A 27,697-nucleotide genomic window follows, 5' to 3' on the forward strand; every position below is an offset into this window, starting at 1 on the left:
CACATTTCATCTAGTCAATTGCGTTGGCAACATATCAAACTAAAATTCCTTTACTACCGCCTAGTTTCTTGGAATATTTAAATAAAGGGGGAGGGGCTTTGGCTACAGCAATTGATCGACCACTCAGTTACATTACAATTATTTTTTAGCCTGATTACTGAATATTTATGTTATTTTCTGCGGATGTAGTTTTAGTACCATGTCATTAAAGTTGCCCATAAGTTGTTGCTCATTGAATATGTTTTCTCATCATATGATTTTTTTTTGCCCGTATTACTTGATTGAACATTGAATTCCTTATTGCTTTCGGACCTTATTTAAAAACCTATAAAAATTTACTAGGATTTATTTTATATACTCAAGTCAACACCAGCTATTTTCATAGCTCTGCCCTCTCCTTATATTGAGTTAATCTTTCGCCTTTTACTAAAGATTACCGTGGGGAGGGGCACTTGATGAGTCTCAGTCAATTTTTGAATGCCGTAAGGCAGACTAGCCTATACTTTTGTAGTATGTTCTAATATTCGAAGAATACTTATCTGACAAGCCCGATTACTTAACCTTAGCGTTTGACGAGAGGTAAATGACATGAGAGGTCAGTAGGACTACTGCCTGAGGAAACAGTCTTGATTAGTGGTCAGACAAGTAACCCTGAAAAGTGCAGGATATTTGAAGTCATATATTAAGAAAAATTCAATCTTTTCAAAAATTAAAAACAAATTGTGAAATTATGGGCAGATAGCAAAAAGGGACAGTAATTGTGTAATGTGGCACACCTTCCAGGGGTTTCTAAATAAGCTATGTTTATAGTGAAGTAGACATGATTAGTGTTGCTATTCGCCTAGTTGCATACAGCTTTTCAGTTGACAAGTTACCGGCTAAGTATTTGTTGTTATCTTTTACAGATTACATCCGGGGAAGCTAATTTTAAGCGGATAAGAGATGCTCGAAGGCACTCGCGGCTCGCTGCAATAAGGAGCCAAGTCCTAGGTGCTCTTGAGTCTCCATTCTGTTAGGGCCCTCATTCCTCCTTCGTCTAGGAACAGTATTTCCATTCCAGTTAAGGAGGTTCCTCTAAAATGAGGAGTTTTGAGATCATATAGGGGCAAATCCTTTCATTTGAGGATTCCATGGGTTTCTAGTCTAATACTATCAAAGATTTTAGTCTCTTTGGTTCATTATCTTATTTCTAGACACAATACTCTGGCTGGCAGGAGAACGCGATTCAAGAGACAATGCTACTTGAATCAAATTAAAATTGAACACTTGAATTAAAATCAAGTATTTTGCAGTAGGCATCAAGACATGGCTAATTGTAGAAAAAAGCTAAGACAGATAGTCCGAGTAATTGAGAGGCAAATCTGGGATAAGTGCTTTTTAGGATTGTATAAAAATGATGTCATTTCATTTGTTGAAATACTCTTGCCTATACTAGCCCATACTTGATAACTAGCCTATCCTCATTAGACTTCTAAGGTATGCTTTCCAATTTCAGTTCGTTTAATTTATTTTTTGCTCGGTTACGGATTTAAAGATATTTTTATTTTTTAAGAAAAACGATTGGGTTCTAACAGAAAGCTGCTAGAAACGAAGAGAATAAGGAGAATAAAAAATTCTAGGGTGCTAAAGACTCTTGAAGAGGCCCTGTGTGTATTACAAAGTGTGAAACACTTATTCTATACAAATAACATGTCCTTGACAAATGTTTTTGAAAAATTAATTTAAAAATTGTGTTAAAAAAGGCCAATTCGTGATCCTGAGCAAAAATGGGAAACCTTCAAAACAGCGATGAGAGAGACTGCGGAAGAGATCCTAGGTCAAACGAAAATAAACCAAAACTCTGTCAACAGTCGGAGAGAGGAGAAAAAAGATGCGCGGTCCTAAAGATGTTACGAAAGAGTTGCGAAAAAAAAGTCAAGCGCTTTGCTCGTCTAGATCACCACGAAATACGGGAAGAGACTTCTTTGTCGTTACAGAAAGTAGTATGAGCACATGACACCCGCCACCTGACACCAAATTCTCAAAGAATTGACAGGTAAGAAAGCTGTAGTGAGTGAAGTTGTCAAAGACATCAGGAAAAATCATTAGCTGTCAGAAGTAGCATTTGGCCAGATGGTAAGATGACTTCCAAACCCTACTCGACCCATCCCCATCATCAGCTCCTGGTGGTTTTCCCCTAGTGTTAAAAAAGAACCTGATGATGTCGAGCTGGCCGCTCCGCTAAGAGCGGAAATACTCAAAGCGATCAAGGCCCTGAATCCCAAAGGATTGGAAGATGTCAGTTATTCTCCCATTCTATAAGAAAGCTGATAAACGTGAGTGCAAAAATTACCAAGGGATAAGTCTAATTGATATCGTGGTAACAATATTTGGGGTTATTCTCCTTAACCACTTCAAGGGAATGAGAAAGAAATAAACCCATAAAAACCGAGCCGGTTTCCGTCCGGGGTGAGACTGCACTGACAATCTTTTTACACTTCGCTTCAATATCCAACAGTTTGAAAGGTACAACTTGCCCCTGATTCTGATATTTCTGGACTTCGTTGCCACCTTCGACTTGATCACTTGCCAAAATTTTGGAAAATTCTACAGAATGACGGAATGCCCCTGGAATTTTTCAAACTGCTATGCTATGCTTGTCGGAAAGCATACTATGAGGAATCATTGAGCTGAATTCGATTTAACAAGGAAGAGGCTGAAAAATTCTTGATTGAGTTCGGAGCAAAATAGGGCTGCAATCTGTCTCCGACTCTGTTCAAATACCGTGTTGATTCGGTTCAGATTGGACAGAACCTTTCAATTAAAGGCTTTGACTATGTTGATGATGTCGGAATTCTCTCATACCCAGAGAAAGCCCAAACTATGCTCAACGATGTGGTGGCATGGGCAGATCGTATTGGCTTGAAAGTGAGCATAGGGATAACAAAATGTATGACAATAAACCACGCTGACCCCTTTTCACAAAATGTAAACCAATTACAGTTGGATCAAGTTGACAGCTTCCTTGGATCCCAGCTTTATATTGATGGATCTTCATACGTTGATATCCAACAGCGATTGCAGAAAGCACAGATGATCTTTGTTTCCCTCAAAAGGCCATTTTGGAACCAGAGCGAAATTAGAGTACGAACTAAAATCTGAATCTACATGGCTTTGGTTTGGACCATCCTTCTTTACCGATGCAAAACATGGTCAGTGAAGCGACATCATGAAAATGCACTGAAGGGGTTAGAGCTTACCTGTCTGCGAAATATCTTCGGGATAAATCTGCATGACCACATATCAAAGGTGGATATACAACGAATGTGCGGCATCAAGAGAAACGTTGCCCTCATGATCAAAGAACGCAGGCTGAAATGGTTGGACCATGTTTTACGGATGCCATCTGAGTACCAGTCTCGCCAAATACTCCTAGCTGAGCTTCTCAGCTCGTAGAAGAAACACCGAGGAAGACACCGGAAAAACTGGTCGAACCTGGCCAAATCAGATCTTGAACCTAAAAGTTCGGACAGTTCATAAACAAGTCTCAAAGATTGTCGATGCCAGGCAAGATGGAAACGTCTGATTTCCACCACAAGTAAAAATAAGTAATCTGTCTTTCTCCTCCTCAGATCAAGGCATCAGGCCCACATGAGCAAGTGTTTCTGAATAAGTCCAAGACAGAGTCCAGCATCGGAACACCGGTCCAGTAAACTAGTCTATTCAAACCCAACGCTATCAATATTCTCTTTCGTATAAACGCTTCTCGTGCCACTAACTTTCGTTGCCGCGTTTCAGAATATTCTATCCAACGGGGAACTTAACGAAAAGAAAAACCCACAAAATTCTTGAAATTTCCCTAGCTAGATACAGAGTCCGTTCCAGCCTCTTCTTACACTAAATCCGATTGCAATACCATATGGTGTAACCAGTTACTACAAGGACAGAGCAAACAATAGTTCTAACCTCTTATTATACTAAATTAGGTTGATATTACTATTAGGGCGGAACGATAATATTAAGTAGGAACTGAAAAATCAATACAGATATCGAACGTCTTTATAGGAAAAAAAAAACACTATTAAGTCTAACTATAAACTAAATCTTCAGGTCACTTGGGTATTGAAACACTGATACAAAGCTTCCTTTTAGGCAGAAGATCAGGATTATACTTGGGGATAGTAGGTGCGGAATCCCCTTACGCTAAAATTATTATCCGGGGTGGAAGGTGTCCGGGTTTATTGTCCGATGGTGAAAAGGGAAGCATAAATAACCCACCTTGTCTGGGACCTGGATCACTCAGCAACTTAAATTTACAAGATGCAAAGCACCTTACAACGGTGGCGTCAATGGGGGGGGGGTGGATCTTTCCCCTAATTTTTTTTTTGCAAAGTGCAAGGTATTGTCAGCCACAGAGTGCTTCGATCTTTCATATTTAAATTGCAGAGGAGAGGCGTCATACTGCAGCGAGGAAACCAGAAATTCCGTAACCAGAACAAATGGTATCTTTGACATAAGACAAAGGATATACCGGGTTTTCTTGCCTCCAAATTGGTGTGTTCCACTTTAAACGGTCAAGTCGTGGTTTGGCCCAACTCTAATAGGTGAATAACCTAATAATTACCGGCTTAGGCACCAACAACTTAGCTCAAGAATTACAGAGGAGGCAATAGAGAAAAAAAAAACAAATTGTCGTGCTGAGTGAGGCCAAAACATCAGCATAAAGCTGTATCAGTTTTTTGAATAAATTTACATCAAGGGTCACCACTCCTAGACCAGTTTGTGATTGAAAGTTACAGCAGATTTGACCTGTAGTTCATCGAGTCTTCAAGCAAATCTTTAAACACGTGGTGAGCTTAAAACACCTTTTTTAATAAGCTACTTTGATCAGCTTTAGGAAATAAAGTTGACTCGATTGTCTAGCTTTCATCGCTTCAAGGATTTTTAACTCTTAAGGATCTTTCAGATCAGATTTTGACATTCTGTTTGACGTCCCTTAACATTGAAATCCGTAACGCTTAATAATCCCACGCAAGACATTACTTTAACGTAGCCATATGACGGAACAGAACACAGGATATTTGGTGGAAGAAGACATTTCTACTTTTTTTTACGTTAGCGCACCTAAAATGGGTATATTTGACAAAATAATAGATAGTTGATGAGGTCATGGAAGCTAGAAAGAATTAGTTTAATGATTAAAGTGATTAGTGCTATATATGGGAAGACCATTGGTGTGGTTAAGGTTGGCAATGAGGTTAGTCACTGGTTTCATATTGAACCAGGAAATAAGCATGATTACATTCTATCCCCATTTATATGGATCATTTTGATGGACTTCGCCCCGAGGAACAAGAAAAAGGCTACGGGATAGCATGGAATCAAATGAGAAAGCAAAATTAATTTTAGTGTCATAGAGCAATATGTTAGCCAAATTTTTTGGAGGTTTTGAGAGCTCATGACACAAGAACAGATTGAAAATTAATGTAAAAAAACACGTGAATATAGAAGAATTTTCTGATCTTTTAAGCAAGTCTGTATTATTCTCTAAAAATAGTTTAAGTGCTATCGTAATTTCGGTTTAGTAAAGAAATTAGTCTAACATTGTAGGCTCGTTTCTGTGTCACGTGTTTCACAGTGAACTAGTTCTCTCATTTTGCACTATTAGGAAGTATTATCTCAGATTGGGGCAAGGTACATTCAAAATAGTTCTCTTTGAAAAAAGGGGCCACATATTTAAGCTACAAAGTATGTGGTCTTCACCCAGGCTACCGAGAGTGGACTACATCTTGTTGTTAAACTTCTAGTTATGTAAAAAAATTACATAACCAAAGAATAAAAGAGTCAAAACTACCACGCACGTACGTAGAGTGGAGACCTTTGGGCCTGCCCCCCCCCCCTAAAAAAAAGAAAAAACAACAGTGTTTTGGTATTTGTAAGATTTTTCTTGCACTGTCCACACAACTCACCTGTCTTTGATTTCTTTCGGATGAATAACCCCTCCCCTCAAAATATTATGCACTTCCCAAAATAATTTCCTGTGTGCATATGTAGACGGTACAATGAGATAGTCAGACATAACAGACCTTTTAGCTCATCACAAGAAAAATGGAAACTAATTCATTCGAACAGTTTATTCAAAAATACGCTGTGAAATAGCCGAATTAACACTGATATTCATTAATTAAAACTCAAAAAGTGCAGAGGGAAGTTTCAGTCTGTATACCCCGGATTTCCAGCCGACAGTATACCCAGAACTTCCAATCGACCCAATATTTGCCTTGTTCGAGGGTTTGATACAAATGAACAACAACTTTGCCTATCAATCCTCATATATCGACTGAGGAAATTCTTCTTAGATATTACTTTTTATTTTACTTTCTTTTCTGTATTTTACTATTTTACTTCTTTATTTTGTTTTTTTCTGACTTATGTGCTATATTTTTCACTATGAAGTAACTACATAATTCTGAATTTTAGTTGCTCAAAGCTTACTCTTACAAGTAAGTTGTTGATTTTCGATTGCCAGTATAGTGCAATACCTTTTCACGGCTCTTAGTTTTCCGAACAAGCACTTAATAAATAATCTATATAACCATATATTAAAGTAATTATTTGTAAAGGTTAAGAAACGAGCGAAATATCTACTTTTAAGCACATAAGTAATGGAGGTTCTTTTAAGCTTTATTTATGTATCACTTTGTCGCCATGGAAGCTGGATAACAACTGAATTTCAGAAATGCGTAAACAAAAAATAAATAAATAAAATAATACACGTAAATTTCGTATGTTTAAAATGTGTGCTAGAGTATGTTCTTCAAAACCAAAAAAGTTTATTGGGATATCTTTCATGGTTTAAGAGAAAAGTGTATTCAAAATCATACAAATTGACATTGGTGAGATAGGGTCATCCGACCCATTAAAAAAGAAAAAAAGTTTTAGTAGATTGACTTGGACTTGACATTTTCCATAATTCTTTGTGATACGAACCCTCAAAAGCCACAGCCTTACGTACAACCATCAGGGTACTTGAGTCAGTAAACTGTGATCGATAATATCTGAAAACCTAAATTATTCGCAGAGCCAAGGCTGTTCCCCTCCCCCTCCCCGAAATTTTGTCCGACCCGTACAAACAACAAAACTAATTTTCGATGTGTTTTTTAAAGTTTTTTTTTGCCAACCCCTCTCCAAAAGAATTCTCCCCCCTAGAACAAAAACCCTGGATGCGCTCCTGCGTGCAACCCAATGCTTTTTCTTTTGCTTGCAAAATCCTCTTTTTGTAAAATTCCTTTTTTTCTTCCATCAAAATTACATAATCATGTTTAGTTTATGATCTATTCAAGAGGGATGAAACTAGAGGGGTTCCGAATTCGATAGTTCAAAACTTAAAAGAACGCTCATTTTAAGGTGTTACATTATAATTTACAAAAACAAAAAACATTCTCACTAACAATTACGTTTTCAAATAATTCAGCGACTTTTCTGTCAAAACTTTGCACCAAAATAAGGCCTCAACCAAGGCTGTATCCCACCCCCCTCCCTTGAAATTTTGTCCGATCGTAATAAAATGCATTTAAACTAATTTTCTATGCGTTTTGTTTTTGCAAAACCCCCTCCCTAGAACAAATTCCTGGATACGCCTTTGCGTGCAAACAAATGTTTTTTATTTTGTTTGCAAAATTCTCTTTTTATAAAATTCTCTTTTTCTTCCCGTAAACCTAAAAGGGATATGTACTCAATTTCAATAGCTTAAAAAGTGGACATGCCTTCTCTTACGAAAACTCTTTATATAACTCAGCTTAAACTTTATACAAACATTTAACTCAGTTCAAATCCTGCTCCTGACTCAATTGCATAGATTACTTTCTCTTTGAGGAGTGTAAAATCTTGAATGTCTGGAAGTTTCAGCAGATTCATGCAAGTGCTAGCTGAAGGTAGACGGATCTCAGGTCCAGTATTTTGAATGCAAAAGGAGGGAGTTAGCTCCTGGAAAAAAATCAGGCGGATTTATCACTGAAACATAGACTGCTTGTTTCAGGAAAAAGGTTTAGAAAGTTGAAAAAGCGAAAGAAAACAAATGAAAAGAGAGAGTTATAGCAATTCCATCTATGTTTTATATTTTTAACAAACTTCTACAAAAGTGCCCGGTGTTTTACTAATAAACAATCTAGGAGCATTGGCATTTTTGTTCGAATTCTTTATTTATTAGATATAACGATAACACTATTAACACACTGTCCAGGCGGAAGAATGGTTCGAAGGCAGGGTGGAAACCAGCGTTGCCAATGCTTTAAAATGTGATGTACCAGTATTCCGACTGAAATTGTACCACCAGAGGTTAATTTGTACCATCTGAACAAGAAGCTGAACATTCTGAACAATTTGCTGTGACAGGAAGAAAAACTTCGATAAACTAAAACTTGAACAGATATCCATGTAAGAAAGGAGCCAGTAAAACCAGAATAATCTGCATTGTACCAGAATATAATTTCCAAATGTACCGCATTGTACCAGGGCCACTAAATTGTACCCAAAAGCGGAGTAATTGTAACACGTTGGCAACGCTGGCAAAAACTGCTATATTTAAAAAAAAAACACAGAGGAAACGAATGCAACCACATTGCCCAGTCATCTCCAACCAACCAAAGGCGGATCCAGGATTTTTTTTCTTAGCGGGGGGCCAAATAGGTTGATCCGATAAACTTACGTTAGGAGCAAGTTTAATTAACGCAAAGACTACTCTAGACTACTTTAGGGGGGTACGCACCCCCTCACCCCCCCCCCCCTGGATCCGCCACTGCAACCAAATAATATTTACCATAGATAATTATCATCAGTAATCTGTCCAATAGTCGAATGATTGGAAACAAAAACATTTTTAATACTCGTTAATCAAAACTTTTTTTTTATGTTAATAGAGACAACCAATGATCAAAACAAGATTCATATTTATTCCATGTTTCAATTACATTATTTATAGGCGAGGATATAGAATGGTGACTACTGACCGTCCCCGTACACGATTTTTGACAGAGAATGAACCTTTTCGTCTTGCTTTTTGGAATGTCAGGACTGTTAATCCTGATACACAACCAGGTCGTCTAGAGGGCGTGATTAGAATTCTTCAATCATATAAGATTGAAATAGCAGCTATTTCTGAAGCCAGGCTGACTGGCTCTGGTTCAATCTGTTGACAACTACGAAGTCTTTTTCTCAGGTAAAGAGAAGAGACATGAAGCTGGAGTTGTCCTAGTTGTCAGTAAACAAGCAAAGAAGTCGATGTTGGAATTTGTACCTATGAATGAAAGAATTCTTAAGGCTCGTTTTGAAAGCTCCCAGTCTAAACTTACCGTTATTGCAGCCTATGCCCCCACAAACGATTCTGGTAGGGACACCAATAACAGCTTTTATAGTGATTTGAACAACATACTTAATACAGTACCTGAGCACGATGTATTAGTTGTGTGTGGCGACTTTAATGCCAAAGTTGGTAGTGATAACAGTTTTGCGCCTGATGTGCTAGGCCGCCATGGCCTGGGTGTTATCAATGATAATGGAGTGCGTCTGGTTGATATGTGTGCCAGGCGTAGCCTGATAGTATAGGATCATGGTTCCCCAATCGTGAATTACATAAACATACCTGGAATTCACCTGACGGTGTTACAAAAAGCCAGATTGACCACATATTAGTGAAAAAGCATCATAGACGATAGCTGGAGGATGTGCGGAATTACCGTGGTGCAGATACATACTCTGACCACAAACGGTTGATTGCCAGTTTCAAACTTAAGCTAAAGACCGTGAAGAAATGTAAAAACCCTATCAAGTCCTTTGACGTCCGGAAGCTCCAGGAAAAAAGAATTCAACGAGCGCAATATATTAATCTTGCTAAAAGGCTGGCAGGTCTTTCGTCTGAAGACACAACTGCAACAGTAAACAAGAGATGGGAGCTTACTGTACAATGTGTGCGGGGTGCCGCCGAAGAAAACATCGGGTATGCAAAAAAGAAAAGTGAGCAGTGGATCAGCGACAAATCGTAAAAACTTATGAATTACCTAAAAGAAGCCAAAATCATGTTGGAATCATGCGAGAGTGAGTCCACTGTCGAGTACAAAGATCGTTTGAAATCTAAATATAAGGAAGCCCACAAGGCCGGAAAGTTGTCTACTAGAACTGACAGACAGCTCTTTCTTAATACAAAAGTGGCTCAGGCAGAGTCAGCCGCCAGTAAGGGTGACAGTCGGACAGTCAGTCTTATCACAAATGAAATAATTGGAAATTTCAGAAAGCCGGCACCTGCGATTGAAAGTAAGGCTGGCCAACTCCTTACAAAAAAGAAAGTCATTGATAAGAGATGGAAGGAATACTTCAATGAGGTACTAAACTTTCAATGAGGTAATTAGCTTAAGAATGGCAAAGCTGCAGGAGGTGATGGTTTACAGCCTGAACTCTTGAAGTATGAAGCTGAAGTCATTGCCGAGCCCCTTCACAAGGTTATTTCTCAGATATGGGAAACTAAAAATATTCACACAGATTGGAAGAAAGGAGTTATCGTCAAGCTCTTTAAGAAAGGCAGAACAACCAACTGTAATAACTGGCGAGGTATCACTCTGCAGTCCGTAGGGAGTAAGATTTTCTGCCAAGTACTACTGAACCGTATTCAGTCAAAAGTCAACGTAATACTAAGAGATGAGCAGCATGGGTTTCGACCAAGGAGATCGTGCGCTGATTTGATATTTAATTTCAGGGTACTCTTAGAAGAAGCAAAAGAATGGCAGACTGAGATTATTGTTGCTTTTATTGACTTTCGAAAGCGGTTGACTCGGTCCACAGAGACTCGCTATGGAAAATCCTTCGGTAATATGGATTGCCCAACAAGATTCTGTGCATGATTGTCAGGCTATATGAGAATCAGTTATGCGCTGTACGGACTGATGATGGGGACCCTAACGAATGATTCAGTGTGAAGTCTGATGTGCGCCAAGGATGTATCCTCTCCCCAGTGTAGTTTGCTATTCTCATCGACTATGTACTTCGAATGTGCAATTTTAGAGATAGAATCTAGCTGAACCCAAACCGCAAATTCTGTGACGGTAATTTTGCTGATGATATAAACCTCCAATCTTATTTAACAGAGGAACTACAGAATAATGCGACTGTTCTTTCCGGCCCGACTGGGCGATTTTGTCTGTCAATCAGTACACAGAAAACAAAAATCGGATCTGATCGGATCTGATGTACTAGAGGAGGTTGAAGAGTTCAAATACCTTGGTAGTGTCATTAAATATGATGGTAGCCTTGAGCGGGAAATTACCACACGGATTGCATGCACAGGAAGCGCCTTCAATAATATAAGAAATGTTTGGAGGAATCCAGTATACTCCCTACAGCTCAAGTTCTGGCTGTTAAATAGTAACCTTTTCTCCACACTAATATATGGATGTAAATATTAGGCGTTGGCTAAAAAAATGTGAAAGTGAATCCAGAGTTTTAAGAACATTTGTCTTTAGCGCATCCTTGATATCCAGTAGACGTATAAGATCACTAACATCTTTATACTTGAAACAAAAAGGTAGCTGCTCGCCACTAATAGAAATTGTGACTGACTGACGGCAATATTTGGGTCACATAGTGTGAATGGGGGAGGGCCGCTTACCCTACGATGTGTGGTGTTGGGTTCCTTCTGGCATCAGAAGACGTGGGCGACAGAAGACAACACTGGGAAAATGCCTTGAGAAGGATACTGCGCTTTTGAGATCGGCGCTCGAAAAACTTCTGTCAAAAGCACAAGAGAGATCGTCATGGAGAGGCACCGTTGTCGCCTTATGCGCCAGCCGGCATGGGAAGACCTAAGTAATATATATATATATATATATATATATATATATATATATATATATATATATATATATATATATATATATATATATATATATATATATATATATATATATATATATATATATATATATATATATATATGTATATATATATATATATATATATATATATATATATATATATATATATATATATATATATATATATATATATATACATAGGCTATTCTTACCTTGAAACCTAATAAAGGTGGCCTGGAACAGCTAGTAACAAATCGAAGAAGCTTCCTTTTCTGTTCATCGCTCATTTCTTCTGCTATTTTCCAAAAATTCTTTATTACGTGGTGAGCTTCATCATATCCTCCTAAAACAAGAGTATTAGTGAGAGAAAAAATAGGAAGAAGATATCCCATAACATCATATTTTCAAAAAAGTAATGGGCGCCATTTCAAGTATGCATTCGAAGTCTCAAACTGATAAGAATGATTAATAAAGGGCTAGGCACACGTAGCTGATTTCGGGAACCGATTTCAGCTACGGTTTCCACGTCGAGTGATCATAATTAATGATGCCAAGAGGCGGGGCTTAGTGGCGTTTTTCAGTGATTAATCATCATTAATTACGATTAATTTACGATAATCATTAAACACGATGAATTACATGCCTAAAGTTCTAAGGCCTAATACATGCCTTGTCTAGAACGTAATTAATAATGATTAATCAGCGAAAAACGTCACTAAGCCCCGCCTCTTAGCATCATTAATTAGAATCAGTCGACGTGGAATACACCCTTGCTGAAATCGATTCCCGAAATCAGCTACGTGTGCCTAGCCCTTAAGATAACATGTAGTTTATCCGCTCAAAAAACAAAAAGACAGAGAAGATTGACAAAAGAAGAAAAAAGCGAGAGGAGGATGAGAGAGGAAGAACCTCCTCCTGTGAAAGTCAGAACATCATGAACACCAGAGTCTTAAATATAAATATGCTGTACAAAGGATATCATTATTATCATATTTAATAATAACAAAAACAAGGATTAACTTCCATTATTCCCTGTTAGGCCAGTTACATGGGAAAGCAAATGCAGTTTTTTGGAATAAGAATATTTACAGTTTTACCATTTACGCTAAGCTGCCTTACCCATCTCCCTCCCCCCAGAATCTTATAAAAATTAAATTTTAATTTTGGTTTTCATTATCGGAGGTCTTTCTACTATTGAAATTTCAGTTCAATCAGAGCCAAAAAGTACAATTTTCTTTTTGTCTCCTCCCCTCTCTGTCCCAACTCATTATTTCCGGTCTCGTTAAGGAGGTTAGAACATCAAGAACATTAGAATCTCCAATTTGATGGTTTTTTAAAAGAATATAATCGTAGTTGTATTTAATAATAATAATAATAATATTCAGTGATAATAAATATAGGGATAGCTTCAAGTATTTCTTGTTAGTCCAGTTTGAAGTTATATGGATATTTTTATCAAATACTGTGCTTTGAACAAGAATAATTCACAAACGAGAAATCTAACAAATTCCAAGCCATGACCAATCAATAAAACAGGACTGACAGCCAAACCTAGAATACATAGGAAAATTTTGAAGTTTATACCAGTTTTTTTGAAATCATTTATTATATAAAGATAATACAATTCCAAACACGAAACAAAATATCCTCTCATATTCTTCATTACCATCTCCATTTTTAGAATTTCGGGCAAATCACAAACTTTTTGCCATCGACTTCTAAATGTAGCGCTTACAAACTCTACTCGAGAATTCCATGGATTTTAACCAAATAATTTATGGCGTTGTAAATAATTTTTTCTGAAACGATACATTTTGATGAAAATTAGATACATCTAAATCGAAGGGATTTGAACTGTATTTAATTAATTGAAGATTTCTATTTAAATATTTTGTGACGTTGTAAAATACCCTATTCATAAGAAAATAAATTTTTGGGAAAGTTCAATATTCTTAAAATTAAGGGATTCCGTGAGCACTGTTTCCTCTTCGCAGACGAAAAGGAGCACTACAGATTGCTATAAAATCCCAGGTAGAAAATATTTGGAATAGAGCTGTTCTAATCAAACAGTTCATGGTAATGAAGGAGAAACATATTAACCAAAACTAAAAAAAAAAATCGATAACAATTAATATATAAAAAAAACTGTCTTTTTATGCTGATTCCAAATAAAAATTCATTAATTTAAAACATTATTCACCCAACCCTATGAGTCGGAAAAAAATTGCCTGAATTTCGAAAAAGGGGGAAATATGGCCAAAAAGTCTAATGATATTCATGAAAATCACACCATTCAAAAAAAGGAATTTTGCGTTTTTTTTGCCAGAAGAAAGATCGTGAATGAGTGTTTCTTTTTTTCAGGGGTGATCACACTCCTACACTTTTTTCCAAAGACGTCCGAGAAAATTCTGAGAAAGCTATTTGGTTCAGCATAGTTGAAAGGTCCAATAACTATGCCTCTGGGGATAACATGACCCCCACAGCCCTTGGGGGAGATTTTCCACGGGAGATTTTAAGCATGGGGGAGGGGATTTCCTGCGTGATTTGATAAATGGTCAGAGATTAAATAAAAAAAAGTTTTTTAGAACAACACTGAAACTTAAAACGAGCAAAAAGTTATTCCGTATATGACGCGGGTTACCCTTTCCTCATCCCCCACTCGTTATGCTAGAGTTGGATTTTTTGCCCCAGTTCTTTAAGAATGACTTCTGAAACACAAGGGCGGCTAAATTTGAATGAAAGGTATTTAAAAGGAAAACAAAAACTTTAAGACTTTAGCGCAAAGAGCAAGGGACGAGGAAGTGTGACTAAATGAATTACTTCCTCTTTGAGAAAATACATTGATGCACGGGATGTACGCCAAACTTTTCTTTGCTATTTTATTTGTTTTAGCAGCATAACACATTCACAGATACAACGTACAACCAATGCAGGGAAAGGGGGAGGGGGTGTGGTTGAACTCCTTCAAATTTTAAGATATACAATTTATCCCAAAATTTTCCATTGCAAAGCAAGATATTTACAGATGTTATAAATTATTCAATTATTTGCCAGGAAAAAAAAAAGATATTTGACAGATAATTGTAGAATTATAATTTCATGGATGTATAATTTTTTTAAGGGCATTTATTATCAAACAGTTCGCGGTAATGAACTGTAAGTAAGGGGCGACCCGGCTCAATAGTAACCGAAACTCTAAAAAACTGAAAGTTGCATCAAAAGAATCAGAGTTTAATGCTGATGTCAAATATATAAGTTTCATCAAGTTTAGTCCTACCCATCAAAAGTTACGCACCTGAGAAAACTTGCCTGATTTTCGAAAAAGGGGGAAACATCCCTTAAACGTTATACAACCTTAATGAAAATCACACCATCAGATTCAGCATATCAGAGAACCTTACTGTAGAGGTTTCAAGCTCCTATCTGCAAAAATGTGGAATTTTGTATCTTTGCCAGAAGAAAGGTCACAGATGCGTGTTAATTTTATTTTTTTTTGTTTTTTTCAGGCGTGATCGTATCGACCCAGTTGTCCTAGAATATCGCGGGAGGGCTCATTTGAACGGAAATTAAAATTTCTTGTTCTCTTTTTAGTGACAAGAAATGGAGGGTAACTAAGCCCCCTCCTGCGCTCATTTTTTCCCCAAAATCACCCGATCAAAATTTTGAGATAGCCATTTTGTTCAGCATGGTCGAAAATATAATAACTATGTCTTTTAGGATGACTTAATCCCCCAAAGTCCCCGGGGGGAGGACTGCAAGTTATGAACTTTACCCAATGTTTAGATATAGTATTGGTTATTGGGAAATATACAGAAGTTTTCAGGGTTTTTTTCTGGTAGTGAGGGGTGCGTGGGTCAGGGGTTATTTGGGAGGATCTTTCCATGGGGGAAGGGACATTGCTATGAAGGGGGCATCGGATTTCCCAGCATTATTTAAAAAACGATCAGAAATTAAATAAAAAAACAACAAGTTTTTGAACTGAAAGTAAGGAGCAACATCAAAACTTAAGACAAACAGAAAGCATTCTGTATATGAAAGGGGCTGTCCCCTCCTTAACGCCTCGCTCTTTACGCTAAAGTTAGACTCTTTCTCACAAGTCTATTTTTTAAAACAATATAAAACTTTAGCGTAAAGAGTGAGGCGTTGAGGAGGGGACAGTCCCTTTCATACACGGAATAATTTCTGTTCGTTTTAACTTTTAATGTCGGTCCTTACTTTCAGTTAAAAAAAACTTGTTTTTTTTTAATTGATTACAATTTAAAAATTTCTGTATTAAACTACATCATATCCGGAAATAAGTAAGTATTGTGTTCAATGCCTAGGGGCATACCTGTATGCAGGTATGCCCCTGGGCATACCTGCATACAAGGCGTGGGTATAAAGACCTCCCCAAAACTGGTTTGCAATCAGGGCAAAACAAGAGACCTTACCTGAATACGTCGTGTGCCTCTTAAGATCTTGAATATCAATTGGTACTTCTGCTCCCGATATCAATACATGTAATTCTTTGTAATTAAACATTCGAAGCCAACTTAATGATATCACGTCAGCAAGTCCCTTTAAAAGGAATTTTAAAGAAATGTAACACAAACTTTACTTAAGAACTGAATCAAGACAGAATCTATTTTATATAAGGCACTGTATTTATTTTAAACCTGAATCTTACACTGAAAATTACACTAAAATAACTAAAAATCAAGTCGATAAAACCGGTTCAAGTCGATCTACTCAAAGAAGTCGAATTACTGAACCGGATCAAGTCGATAAAAGCCGATAAATAAATCTCGCAAATGCAAAAAGAAACATGCCGCAGTATTAACTAACCTTGACTAGAATTGTGGTGACACACTGGTTGACACTACTCCTCTGCAACGCTTAAGTTTTTTCATCTTCCAAAATTATACAAGGGTTTTAGGCTATTCTTAAGAGATCACATTACCTAATTATCATTTTAACAGCTTCAACGTCAGCTGACCGTCACAAATACAAAGCTTTAGTGAATTTTCCCAGTGGACTAGCCATTTTAGAGTTGTCGAGAATGTGTGGTTTGAATGTGAAATTTGATTAAAAAGACAATGCAGTTTATGTTCCTTTTGTCGACAAGCGAGTCAATCAAAGCGGATAGCAGTACAGGGAACTTCTAGAGCGGGAAAACTGTTCAAATAATAATTTCTTTGAGGCGATTTTTAGTGTTTTCCTAGCAGGTATGCTAGAATATTTTTCGACAGTCCATTCCCGAACTTTAAAAAGAAAATTCTGCTCCCTTTAATCGACTAAACTTTTCACTTTCTGATGTTGTAAGTTGTAATAGAACTGCATATCTCTATTTCCAGAAGTTCCAACGACTTCGGGGAAAGTAGGTTTCAGTTTTTAGTTCTCTGTCGAATATTCAGGTCCCTTTTCCAAGCTCAACCTGTTATAGCAGGACCGCCCAATCAATTCTGGATAATTTGGTCGCAAATACGTTAAAAGCTCACAATCGACGAGATAGGGTGATCCTTTAAGGTGCCACATCCTCTTGAATAATCTTATCCTAGCCTAATCACGCCCCGAGGCTGATCTCGTAAGAGATGGACCAACAACTTCCCGGCCCATAACCTCCCCCAGCTACTTCGCCTAGCGCCATATTGATCAAACTAACATCACCACATTCATCGTTTGCTCAGAAGAGAAAAAGCACACATATACAGCCACAAAGGCCGGACGGGACTTAAGTCAAGTAAGTCAAGCCTAATCCGGGCCTCCGTTTTTCATCCTACTCGCAGGCTATTGGCTAAAACTATTTTTAACCTCACAATTGTTCTACATCATGAGGACATATCCAAGACATCGATGCTACTTCTTCGGACACAGAAATGTCTTAGGGTTCCTTCTAGAATTGCTTCCTTGAAAAATTAGCAGTATTTTTATAATTAGGGAAGCTAAAAATTAGCTAAAACTTATTATTGCCACTCCACAGCTTTAAAATACACAGTTATTTAACTGTTGGGACTTTTTTGTTCGACAGATCCACACAAGTTTAAGGGAAAATTGCCCGAAACTAAACTGTACCTGCATCAAGGGAGGTATTTTTGGAAAGGAGCACAAACTAAAAAATGGAATGAAGGATCAGATTATATGAAAAATTACAGCAAACATCGTAAACTTCTGTATTTAGAGGATGGATGGGCTGGAGGGCTCCCAGCTTACATGAAACTTTTCATGCTTACATGAAAAGTCTACTGAAATCCACGAGGTATATACCATTGTAAAGTGCCATCTAATTTTTTCCCCGAAGTAGATACCATTAGTAAACCACCAACTGGCACACTAACAAATAAATAAAAGTGGCCTCCTTCGCTCTAGTATAAAATTCGAAGCCCCTCCCCCCGAAAGAAAAAAAATCACTTACAATTTCAACTTAATACCCCAGCCATCAGACAAGCTTAACAACAGCCATCAGACTGGCTGTATAATGATAAATACTCGCCTGGCTTTAGGTACCCGACGTATACCGTCGCATGACTGTCGTTAGAGGTGTGAGTTAGGGACACATGCAATTATGTAGGTAGGTCAAAATCATTCGGTTGGTTGCCCTGTATCTGTTGCTTACGGACACTTGTGAGTTACGGACACGTGCAATTATGTAGGTAGGTCAAAAGCGTTCGGTTGGGTGCCGTGTATCTGTTGCTTACGGACACATGGTGAGTTACGGACACGTGCAATTATGTAGGTAGGTCAAAAGCTTTCGGTTGGATGCCGTGGATCTGTGGCTTACGGACACATGTGAGTTACGGACACATGCAATTATGTAGGTAGGTCAAAATCACTCGGTTGGTTGCCGTGGATCTTTGGCTTTTTCGAGATAATCATCATCAACTATCGAGATAACGATCGAGTAATTATCCAGTTATTTTATTGAGACGATAAAGTCTAATTGCTTAATGATTTCAAAAATACATGACACACCAATTTCCGGGTCTTGCTTCTAGACTGGAATAAAACCAATTTCCGGGTCTTGCTTCTAGACTGGAATAAAACTGGTTATGTATTGGATTTTATACAAAATTACTTATACAAAGAAAAAATTGCTGGAAAAGATAAATAAGGCATTAAAAAAAGAGCCCAACTACTATACTATAAGCTTGTTAAAGCGTTATGACACCTGAGAGCCGCTCACTGGCTAGCAATTTTCTTCCTCTCACGCTGTTCAAACCTTCTGTTCTGGCCAACTTCCAAGAAATCTCAAAGGAACTTAGTATTTTTTTTTTAATGTCATCCCATCCTAATGTAAATTTAGTAGAAATATTCTAGGGATGCAGGCTGCTCATCTGTAAAAAATGCCCTGGCTATCTAGGCACTCTTTCACTACAGACATACTAGGTAGAATGGAACCCCTCCATTCATACAAAGTAGAGTATCGATGATGGGACGTATCGATGAATTAGTCTATGGAAGTAGGAATAAAAAAAAAAAAAAATGTAAAAGGCAAAAAGGGGTAGTCTATCCTCCACGGAAGCAGGAGAAATTTCGTCTATGTAAAAGAATTTTGAGTATGAGTGGTGTATGACTGATAATTTATACTGGTCGTATAGGATAATAAAAAAAGAATCTCCTTTCCTAAACACAAAATTTGGAATCCCTTCAACCCTCTCCCGGAAAAAAAAAACTGTTTCAGCTCGTTCCTTAGTTTTGAGACCAAACAAGGTATACTTACCAGACCAAGTATAAAATCGTAATCTTTTAAGAAAACCTTACTGATCGAATGCAATTTCTATTACAAGATGTATTCGCTTGCCTTTAGGCTTCTGGTATAAAAAAAACGTATGCTTTCTTGTGAGTCTCCAAAACGAACTGACATTGTTTTCAGATTAGCGACTGACAGAGTGTTACTGACACTTACCAATTATGTAAATTTGGATAGTCCAGAAAAAGCAGGAAAAAAATAAAAGAAACAAACACTAACTTGTCTAAAAGCAGCACATTGCAGTTGAATCTGTTTGTTCAGTTTGTAATCCGCCACTAAGTATATATATTCAATCCTATTGGCTGACGTCACAGATATAGAAGATCCACCAGGTTTGAGTTCTACCGTCTACAAGGAACAAAAAGACATAAAATAACAATTGAAATATATACTACTAATAATAAAGAGTAATATTCAGCAACAGTAAAAATGAAATCAAAACCAGCTTGAAACATAATGATAAGGATTGAGATGAGGAGCAGGTTCAATGTAAAAACTGAAATGAACTTGGTACCTTTAATACAATGTAACTAGGATGGTTATAATTATGCCCCCCATCCATCCACCCCCCCCCCGCAGAAAAAAAACAGCATTGTATGTTACAGCAATAATGGGAAGAAATAAATTTCGAACAGTTCGTGGTAACGAACTGTAAGTAAGAAGTAATGCGGCTCAATAAAAACTGAAACTCTAAAAACAGAGTCTTGATAACTATAGATACATCAAAAGAATCGAATGTTGATGCTTATTCAAAATACGTAAAAATCATCAAATTTAATGGTACCCATCAAAAATTAGGAGCCTGAGAAAATTTTGCCAATTTTTGAAAAAGAGCCCCAAAATATCAATTTTGGAGGATTTTTCCATGGAGAGGGAGCCAGATTTCCCAGCATTATTTTAAAAACTATCAGAAATAAAATAAAAACAGGTTTTTTTTTAAATGAAAGTAAGGAGCAACATTAAAACTTAAAACCAACAGAAATTTTTACGTATATGAGGGGGGTCACCTCCTCGTCAATACCTTGCTCTTTACGCTAAAGTTTTTTTTGTACTTTTAAAAGAGCTATTTATTCTAACCAGGAGGCCTTTGTGATTCAGGAGTCATTCTTAAGAATTGGGACTTGGGCGTAAAGAGCGAGGTATTGACGAGGGGCGATCCCCCTTATATACGTAATAATTTCTGTTCGTTTTAAGTTTTAATGTTGCTCCTTACAATTTTTATTTGATTTCTTTAAAAAAATTTCTATTTTCCATATTTAGTGTGAAAAGTTTGCCTTTAATTGCATAAATTAATCGTAAAAACTACAAGACGGGAGATGATGAAGAGGAAAATAAGGAGGAGATCAACATTTATTAATCTGATTTAACTGATGCTCAAACTACGAGCTATATGAAGGGATTTGTAAAGGAATTATGAAGGGATAAATGAAGGGATTTGAAACTCATCAGGAAATGACATTGTCTGTGTTTTTGGGCTATTATCAAACGAATCTTTGAGTCTCTTGAGCCCCTCCCTAAAACCAGACACGTTTGTGTTGAACAATGATGAGCAAGAATTTCTTTTGAGCTCATTAGAAAGATGTATCATACGATCATATGAATGACGCTATCCTAACGGAGTCTTTGGGCGAATAGAATCTTTGGTGGTCATCCTTAAGATCAGCCTGTGTGTGATGAACAATGATAACCGAGAATTTTCAGCCCATCAAAGGGTTTTTAAGCTCAGTAGACAACTCAAATCTAGGTTTTCAGTTTACCATCAAATGAGCGGAGCTAATTTAGTCTTTGGTATCCCTCCTTGAGATCTACCCTACTTACTTTAGGAATGAACAATTCTGAGAAGGAAGAATAAAACGAAGAGGAAAATGAAACACAACTTCATACACGGGCAGACGCGTACCGCGTACCGCACACTGGTAGTTCCTAGTAAACGTGAAAAAGGGGAATAAATACAAAATGTGGCTTTTTCAGGTCTTATTAGTAATTTCAGTTAGAAGAAAACAGAGGGGTAGCAGGACTGTGGGAAAACTATTTAAACAAAAATTTTATTAAAAAAAAATGTTTCAAATTGCGAAAAAGTACATATTTTCGCATTTCATTTTCACATTCCAGACGGAGACGGGAGTCAAACCTGGTCTCCATTGAACCAAACACATATTTATTTTTTGACAATATATATATATATATATATATATATATATATATATATATATATATATATATATATATATTATTTGCATTTGTTTACTACTATTTAAATTAAGGACAGACGTCAGCAACGACGGCCTACGAAGCATAACTTTCCAGTCATCTTTGTCAAACTTGGTTGTCGGGAATGTTAAAACATCCTACCCCCCCCCCCCACTGGCCTGGATGGGGCCTTGGTGTAGACATATCTTGTATAATTGGCGAGGCGTCGATTTTGCTCGCTTTAAGTTTCAACTTTGCTCTTTACTTCCACATGTTTTTTTTTTCAATCAAAAATAAAAAAGAAGCGCCTTTACAAGTGAATGTATAAGTTAACCTTCAACTTCTACTTAATTATAAACTTTTGTCGGTTGTCGAGCGGACACTTCGTTGTTTGAAACATCTTTTTCAATTACCTACCGACATTCCGACTCGGATTATTTACGACTTTGAACCAACCAGTAGTGGCTGGAAGCGTCCAAGAGGAAGACCCGAGTTCCGGTAGAGCGAAAGTCTCGAGAATTTCCTGGACCAAGCTGGAATTTTGCTGTCTGATACAGAGGCCCCTACTGCCGACCGCCCCACATGGAGAAAGCTGACGACGCTCTCAACGCCACCCCGGCACGAGGATTAAGTAAGTAAGTACTTAAATTATTTAAACATTTATTGCATTTACGATGTTTAATATAGATTTTACAATAAAAGAATGTTCTTCTTGATCCTCGCTGTTAGAATAAAAAAGCTGTAATACGGTCTTCCTCAAAGTCATAACGATTAAGTTCAAATGAACTAAAAAAAAACTTTTAAAGAAGTGTGCTACGAAAAATATATATATACTAGCCAAAGAGGCGTATACTGGCCAAGAGGCGGCGAATATAATATAAATGTATTTATTTCAGATATACGAAAAAAGAGATCTTACAATTCATCACCAGTTTTTTATTTCATTTTGTTTTCATTTTTGATTTCTTTGCTTCTAGTTTCAGAATACTAAGAAAAAATTATCACCTAACCCATGAACGACGTGCTTTTAAAAGGATATTACTATCCCTTTTTAATGAGAAGCTCACATCTATCTTAACGTTAAATAACTCTCCCGCGAAACCATTAATAGTAGATAAAGCTCTCTCTGACCTAAGTGAAATTTTTCAGCTTCAGGAATTCAATATAGGCCACTGATTCACGTGAGGCCAGGTAACAACTTTATAATGGTGCGAAGTGCAGATATATACAGAGGGCGGGGGGGGGGGGGGCAGTGGGGTGTATTTTACATCAAATTTTGAGTTTACCCAAGTTAGAAGCCCGATCTTTGGAAGCTGGTATCTGACAACATTTACACCTAAAACGCGTTTAGGTTGGACAATTTAATTCACAAAATAATTCAGAAAGGCAGTTTGGATTAAACGTGAAAGAAATAAAAGAAACAAGAAAGAAAGAAAGAAAGAAATAGGATTTGTAAGAAAGAAAAGTTTAGCAAAGCAAGAAAAATATATGAAAGAAAGAAAAGTAGGAATATAAGAAAAAGAGAAAGAAAACATAAGAAAGAAAAAAAAGTTAACAAGTGGATAGCACTATTATTTATGGTGCTTTCATTTTGTTATTTTTAATTTTCTTTGCAGTTAAACCAAGTTTAGTTGTGCTATATTAGTTTACTATCTATTTGCCTAATTATACTTCATTTGGTAATAATATACAATTATAATAGTTTAATTTATACTAATTTCGAACCGAAGAGCCAGAGTAGATGGTACACAACTTTCTTTTTTTAATTTCAAACCCTTTTATCATATTATTACAAGTAATCTTTACACTTACCCAAGGCCGTACCAAGAGGGGGGGGGGGTTGAACTCCCCCTCCCAAAAAAATGTCTGTCTGACCCTTAAAAACTTAAAAATGAATATAAAAAATGTTGTATACGTTTTTTGAGATTTTTTTGTGTAAACCTCCCCCCCCCCCCGAAAATTTTGTTTAAGTAAAACCCTCTCCGAAAAAAAAATCCTGGGTACACCAAATTGTTGTGTAACAACAGTAAAATCTAATTGTAGCTCGGATACGTCTCCTTTGTAGTCTCTGAGGTAAAGAAGGTTCTTTTTTTAATTTTCAATCCCTTTTATCATATTAGGCCTATTACTGTAATCTTTACACTTATCCTTGTGTCACCAAATTCTTCTTTTCAAATTCTTTTTAATTTTCAAACCCTTTTATCATATTATTACAAGTAATCTTTACACTTACCCTTGTGTCACCAAATTCTTGTGTAACAATAGTAAAATCTAATTCAAGCTCGGATACGTCTCCTTTGTAGTCTCTGAGGTAAAGGAGGTTCTTTTTTTAATTTTCAATCCCTTTTATCATATTAGGCCTATTACTGTAATCTTTACACTTGTCCTTGTATCACCAAATTCTTCTTTTCAAATTCTTTTTAATTTTCAAACCCTTTTATCATATTATTACAAGTAATCTTTACACCTACTCTTGTGTCACCAAATTCTTGTGTAACAATAGTAAAATCTAATTCTAGCTCGGATACGTCCCCTTTGTAGTCTCTGAGGTAAAGGAGGTTCTTTTTTAAATTTTCAATCCCTTTTATCATATTAGGCCTATTACTGTAATCTTTACACTTATCCTTGTGTCACCAAATTCTTCTTTTCAAATTCTTTTTAATTTTCAAACCCTTTTATCATATTATTACAAGTAATCTTTACACTTACCCTTGTGTCACCAAATTCTTGTGTAACAATAGTAAAATCTAATTCTAGCTCGGATACGTCCCCTTTGTAGTCTCTGAGGTAAAGGAGGTTCTTTTTATAATTTTCAATCCCTTTTATCATGTTAGGCCTATTACTGTAATCTTTACACTTATCCTTGTGTCACCAAATTCTTCTTTTCAAATTCTTTTTAATTTTCAACCCCTTTTATCATATTATTAAAAGTAATCTTGACACTTACCCTTGTGTCACCAAATTCTTGTGTAACAATAGTAAAAATCTAATTCTAGCTCGGATACGTCTCCTTTGTAGTCTCTGAGGTAAAAGAGGTTCTTTTTTTTAATTTTCAATCCCTTTTATCATTTTAGGCCTATTACTGTAATCTTTACACTTATCCTTGTGTCACCAAATTCTTCTTTTCAAATTCTTTTTAATTTTCAAACCCTTTTATCATATTATTACAAGTAATCTTTACACTTACCCTTGTGTCACCAAATTCTTGTGTAACAATAGTAAAATCTAATTCTAGCTCGGATACGTCCCCTTTGTAGTCTCTGAGGTAAAGGAGGTTCCTGTGTAAGGTGGGATCTAAAGATGCCAGGCTGTTAATATCAGAGCTTGAGGATCGACCAAGAAGTTTGGACAGGAAAAAGTCAGCTAAGGGTAGCTCAACCAATAAGTTTTCAAACAGAGCCTGAAAAAAATAACTTACTTCTTAAGTATGGGAACAACTGAAGATATAATTTACAATAGAATGAAAGAGAGACAAAAACGGGGGAGAAGAGAGAAAGAGAGAAATTTCACATTTAAATACCTATAAAATGAACAAACACTGTAAAAACCTGTAAAAACCCGATACTGTAAAAGCTGCTTAAATCAGTTGGAACTAGAAGAGTCGTATAGAAAAAAAACTGATTAAGACTAGTTTTAACGAATACAATTATAGTTTTCACTGATTTTTAACTGTAATGTTTCCTTGTTTAGCACTGATCCTTATTTCCAGGGAATTTATTTATCAGCTTTGTGAGTCTTAAGATATAACTGTTGTATCTTAGTCGTGTTAGATGCAGCATTGTAGATATACGATTATATCACTTGTTGATTTTTATAGATGTATTTGTAGAATTTTAATCTATTTTACTAGGATGTCATTACAAAATGGCGTCAAAGGCCACTGGACTCTAATATAAAAGAGAGATTTTGGTCTAATCTGTAAAAGAGAATTTTGGTCAGGAGTTTTATTTCAAGCTGGGATTGCCCATTAAATATCTGAGAATTTGGATTCAGATTCGAGATAACTGTCTTCCAATTTATGCTAAGGTTGTAAGGAAAATGAGGGAAGGTCCGGAGGCCGGGTGTAGTTGCTCGAGATGTGGGGAAAATGATTATGGGTTGGGCCATTTCCTCCTCCGGTGTAAGCAACTCTCTCATTTTAGGGGATTAATTATCCAGGAAGGGGAAGATAGGCTGCTTTGTGAGTTAATGCGGTCTAGGATTCCCCGTTATATTGTGGCAGTAGGAAATTTTGTATTGATGGGAAGGATGTCAAATGAAGTGTAATTTTTCTTTAGTATTTGTCTTTTTGTATATGGCTTTAATTGGCTTTTAAATACAGATTATTATTATTATTATACTGAGCAAACCAGTCAAATCTGTCTTTTACTTGATCCCTTTGAGGGATAAACTTTAGCTGGCGCATTCAGAATTTGCTAGAAAAGGGACACAAATTTTGTTGGATTCCTTAAGGTCCTGTTTAAGGTCCTTAAGGATTATGTTCACTGTGTAATTTTTAGAATACTATTTTTCTACTTTTCTACGATTTTTGTATATCAAAGAAAGAAGACAATTTTGATATCATTCCGTAAATGACATTCAATTCTATCCATCTGCCGAATTATATTTTTGAAATTTGGTTTAGATGGTTTTTTAGATTTAAAATACGTTGAAGATTAATTAAAATCGTTGGAAAAAGAACCGTTTCCCTGTTTTTTGAGTAAGTTCAGAATGTTCCCAAAGAAAAAGTCTAAGTAATATCATAATTCTGGCTTGGTGAATGGATAGATCTGTAACTAATGAATCCAATGATATCAGCATTTTGTTCTTTTTGTGCAAGTTACAGCAGTAAGATCGTCATAAAACCGCTTGTTTCAGAGGGAAGATATACCTTATGGTTTCTTCCTTCAGGTCCTTGTTGCACCATTGGCTTGAAAAGTATTTTGAGCATTCTTTAATCCGTGTTTGTTTGCCCCTTAAGCCATTGGTTTCAGGGGCAGTTCATTATGTTAGCAATTATTGCTTTTAATTTTTCAACATAAAAAATTGAATCAATTTTACTCTCAGCTTCTTTTTACGCGGTCAATAGAAATAATTAAATTATAACCATTGTTCTTATACTTTAGTTTTTTCTTAAAAGACTAAGCTCTAACTACTCACTAATGTGGTTTTGCTTGGTGTTCTTAAACAAATGAGACTATAAAATTGGAATCATTAAAAATCATACAAATCCAAAGAGGAAGGAACATTATATATATATATATATATATATATATATATATATATATATATATATATATATATATATATATATATATATATATATATATATATATATATATATATATAGCGATGTCCCCACCCCCCCCAAAAAAGAGTTGTAATAACGATGTCCAGCATTAATACTTGGTGTCATATAGATAAGAAAAACGGAAGGGGGGGGGGGAACAATTATCATGTGGGGTTTTATTTTCTATCATCATATTCCATTGTTTTTTTTAATTTACATGCGCTCGGTTCAACATTACAATATCACATTTAGGCTATATTTTGGCTACATAAATGTCCCATCATAAGCAGGAGTCCATTTCTAAGGGGGAGGGGGGGATATTATCAATTTTAATTGTCCATTTGAATTCCAATAATTAGTTTTGCATTGGGTTTGGCTTATTTCACGGAATTCAATCAAAATACCCTCATCCACGCCTTAATTTTAAAGCCCATTCTCTGCTGAAAGACATGGGTATACAAGCTTTTAATTTTATATTTTAGGGTTTATATCAACTAACTCCAAATTTATAGGGTATAAACGGGTATTTAAAAAAAAAATCCTTTGGGGAATTTAAGAAAGGTATACAATTATAATATTAGAAATCCCACCAAATTTAAAGCATATAAAGCATCCTAAAATGCTCTATCTTTCTACTGTAAAAATATTCTGAAGTTAGTTTTGTTTCCTCAA

The 27,697-nt window shown here is 36.3% G+C and overlaps 1 protein-coding gene and 1 pseudogene across 1 annotated transcript in view; one reads left to right on the forward strand and one right to left on the reverse strand.

The window, feature by feature from the left end:
• The first annotated feature begins 382 nt into the window (after positions 1-382).
• On the forward strand, positions 383-499 carry LOC148944698 (U5 spliceosomal RNA; annotated as a pseudogene).
• Positions 500-6,104: 5,605 nt separating this feature from the next.
• LOC148944699 (ubiquitin-protein ligase E3C) overlaps positions 6,105-27,697 on the reverse strand; it is a 103,553-nt gene continuing 81,960 nt past the window's right edge. The window contains exons 13-17 of the mRNA XM_089100233.1: positions 24,944-25,156; positions 19,786-19,914; positions 16,271-16,397; positions 12,053-12,183; positions 6,105-7,965 (exon numbers count right to left, since the gene is read on the reverse strand). Coding sequence (XP_088956359.1) covers positions 7,798-7,965; positions 12,053-12,183; positions 16,271-16,397; positions 19,786-19,914; positions 24,944-25,156 — 768 coding nt within the window. The 3' untranslated portion in view covers positions 6,105-7,797. The remainder of the gene's footprint in view (positions 7,966-12,052; positions 12,184-16,270; positions 16,398-19,785; positions 19,915-24,943; positions 25,157-27,697) is intronic.

The sequence above is a fragment of the Artemia sp. Qi Xiang Cuo genome, chromosome 14, assembly GCF_049724085.1.
Source record: "Artemia sp. Qi Xiang Cuo chromosome 14, ASM4972408v1, whole genome shotgun sequence".
Taxonomy (NCBI): Eukaryota; Metazoa; Arthropoda; class Branchiopoda; order Anostraca; family Artemiidae; genus Artemia; species Artemia sp. Qi Xiang Cuo.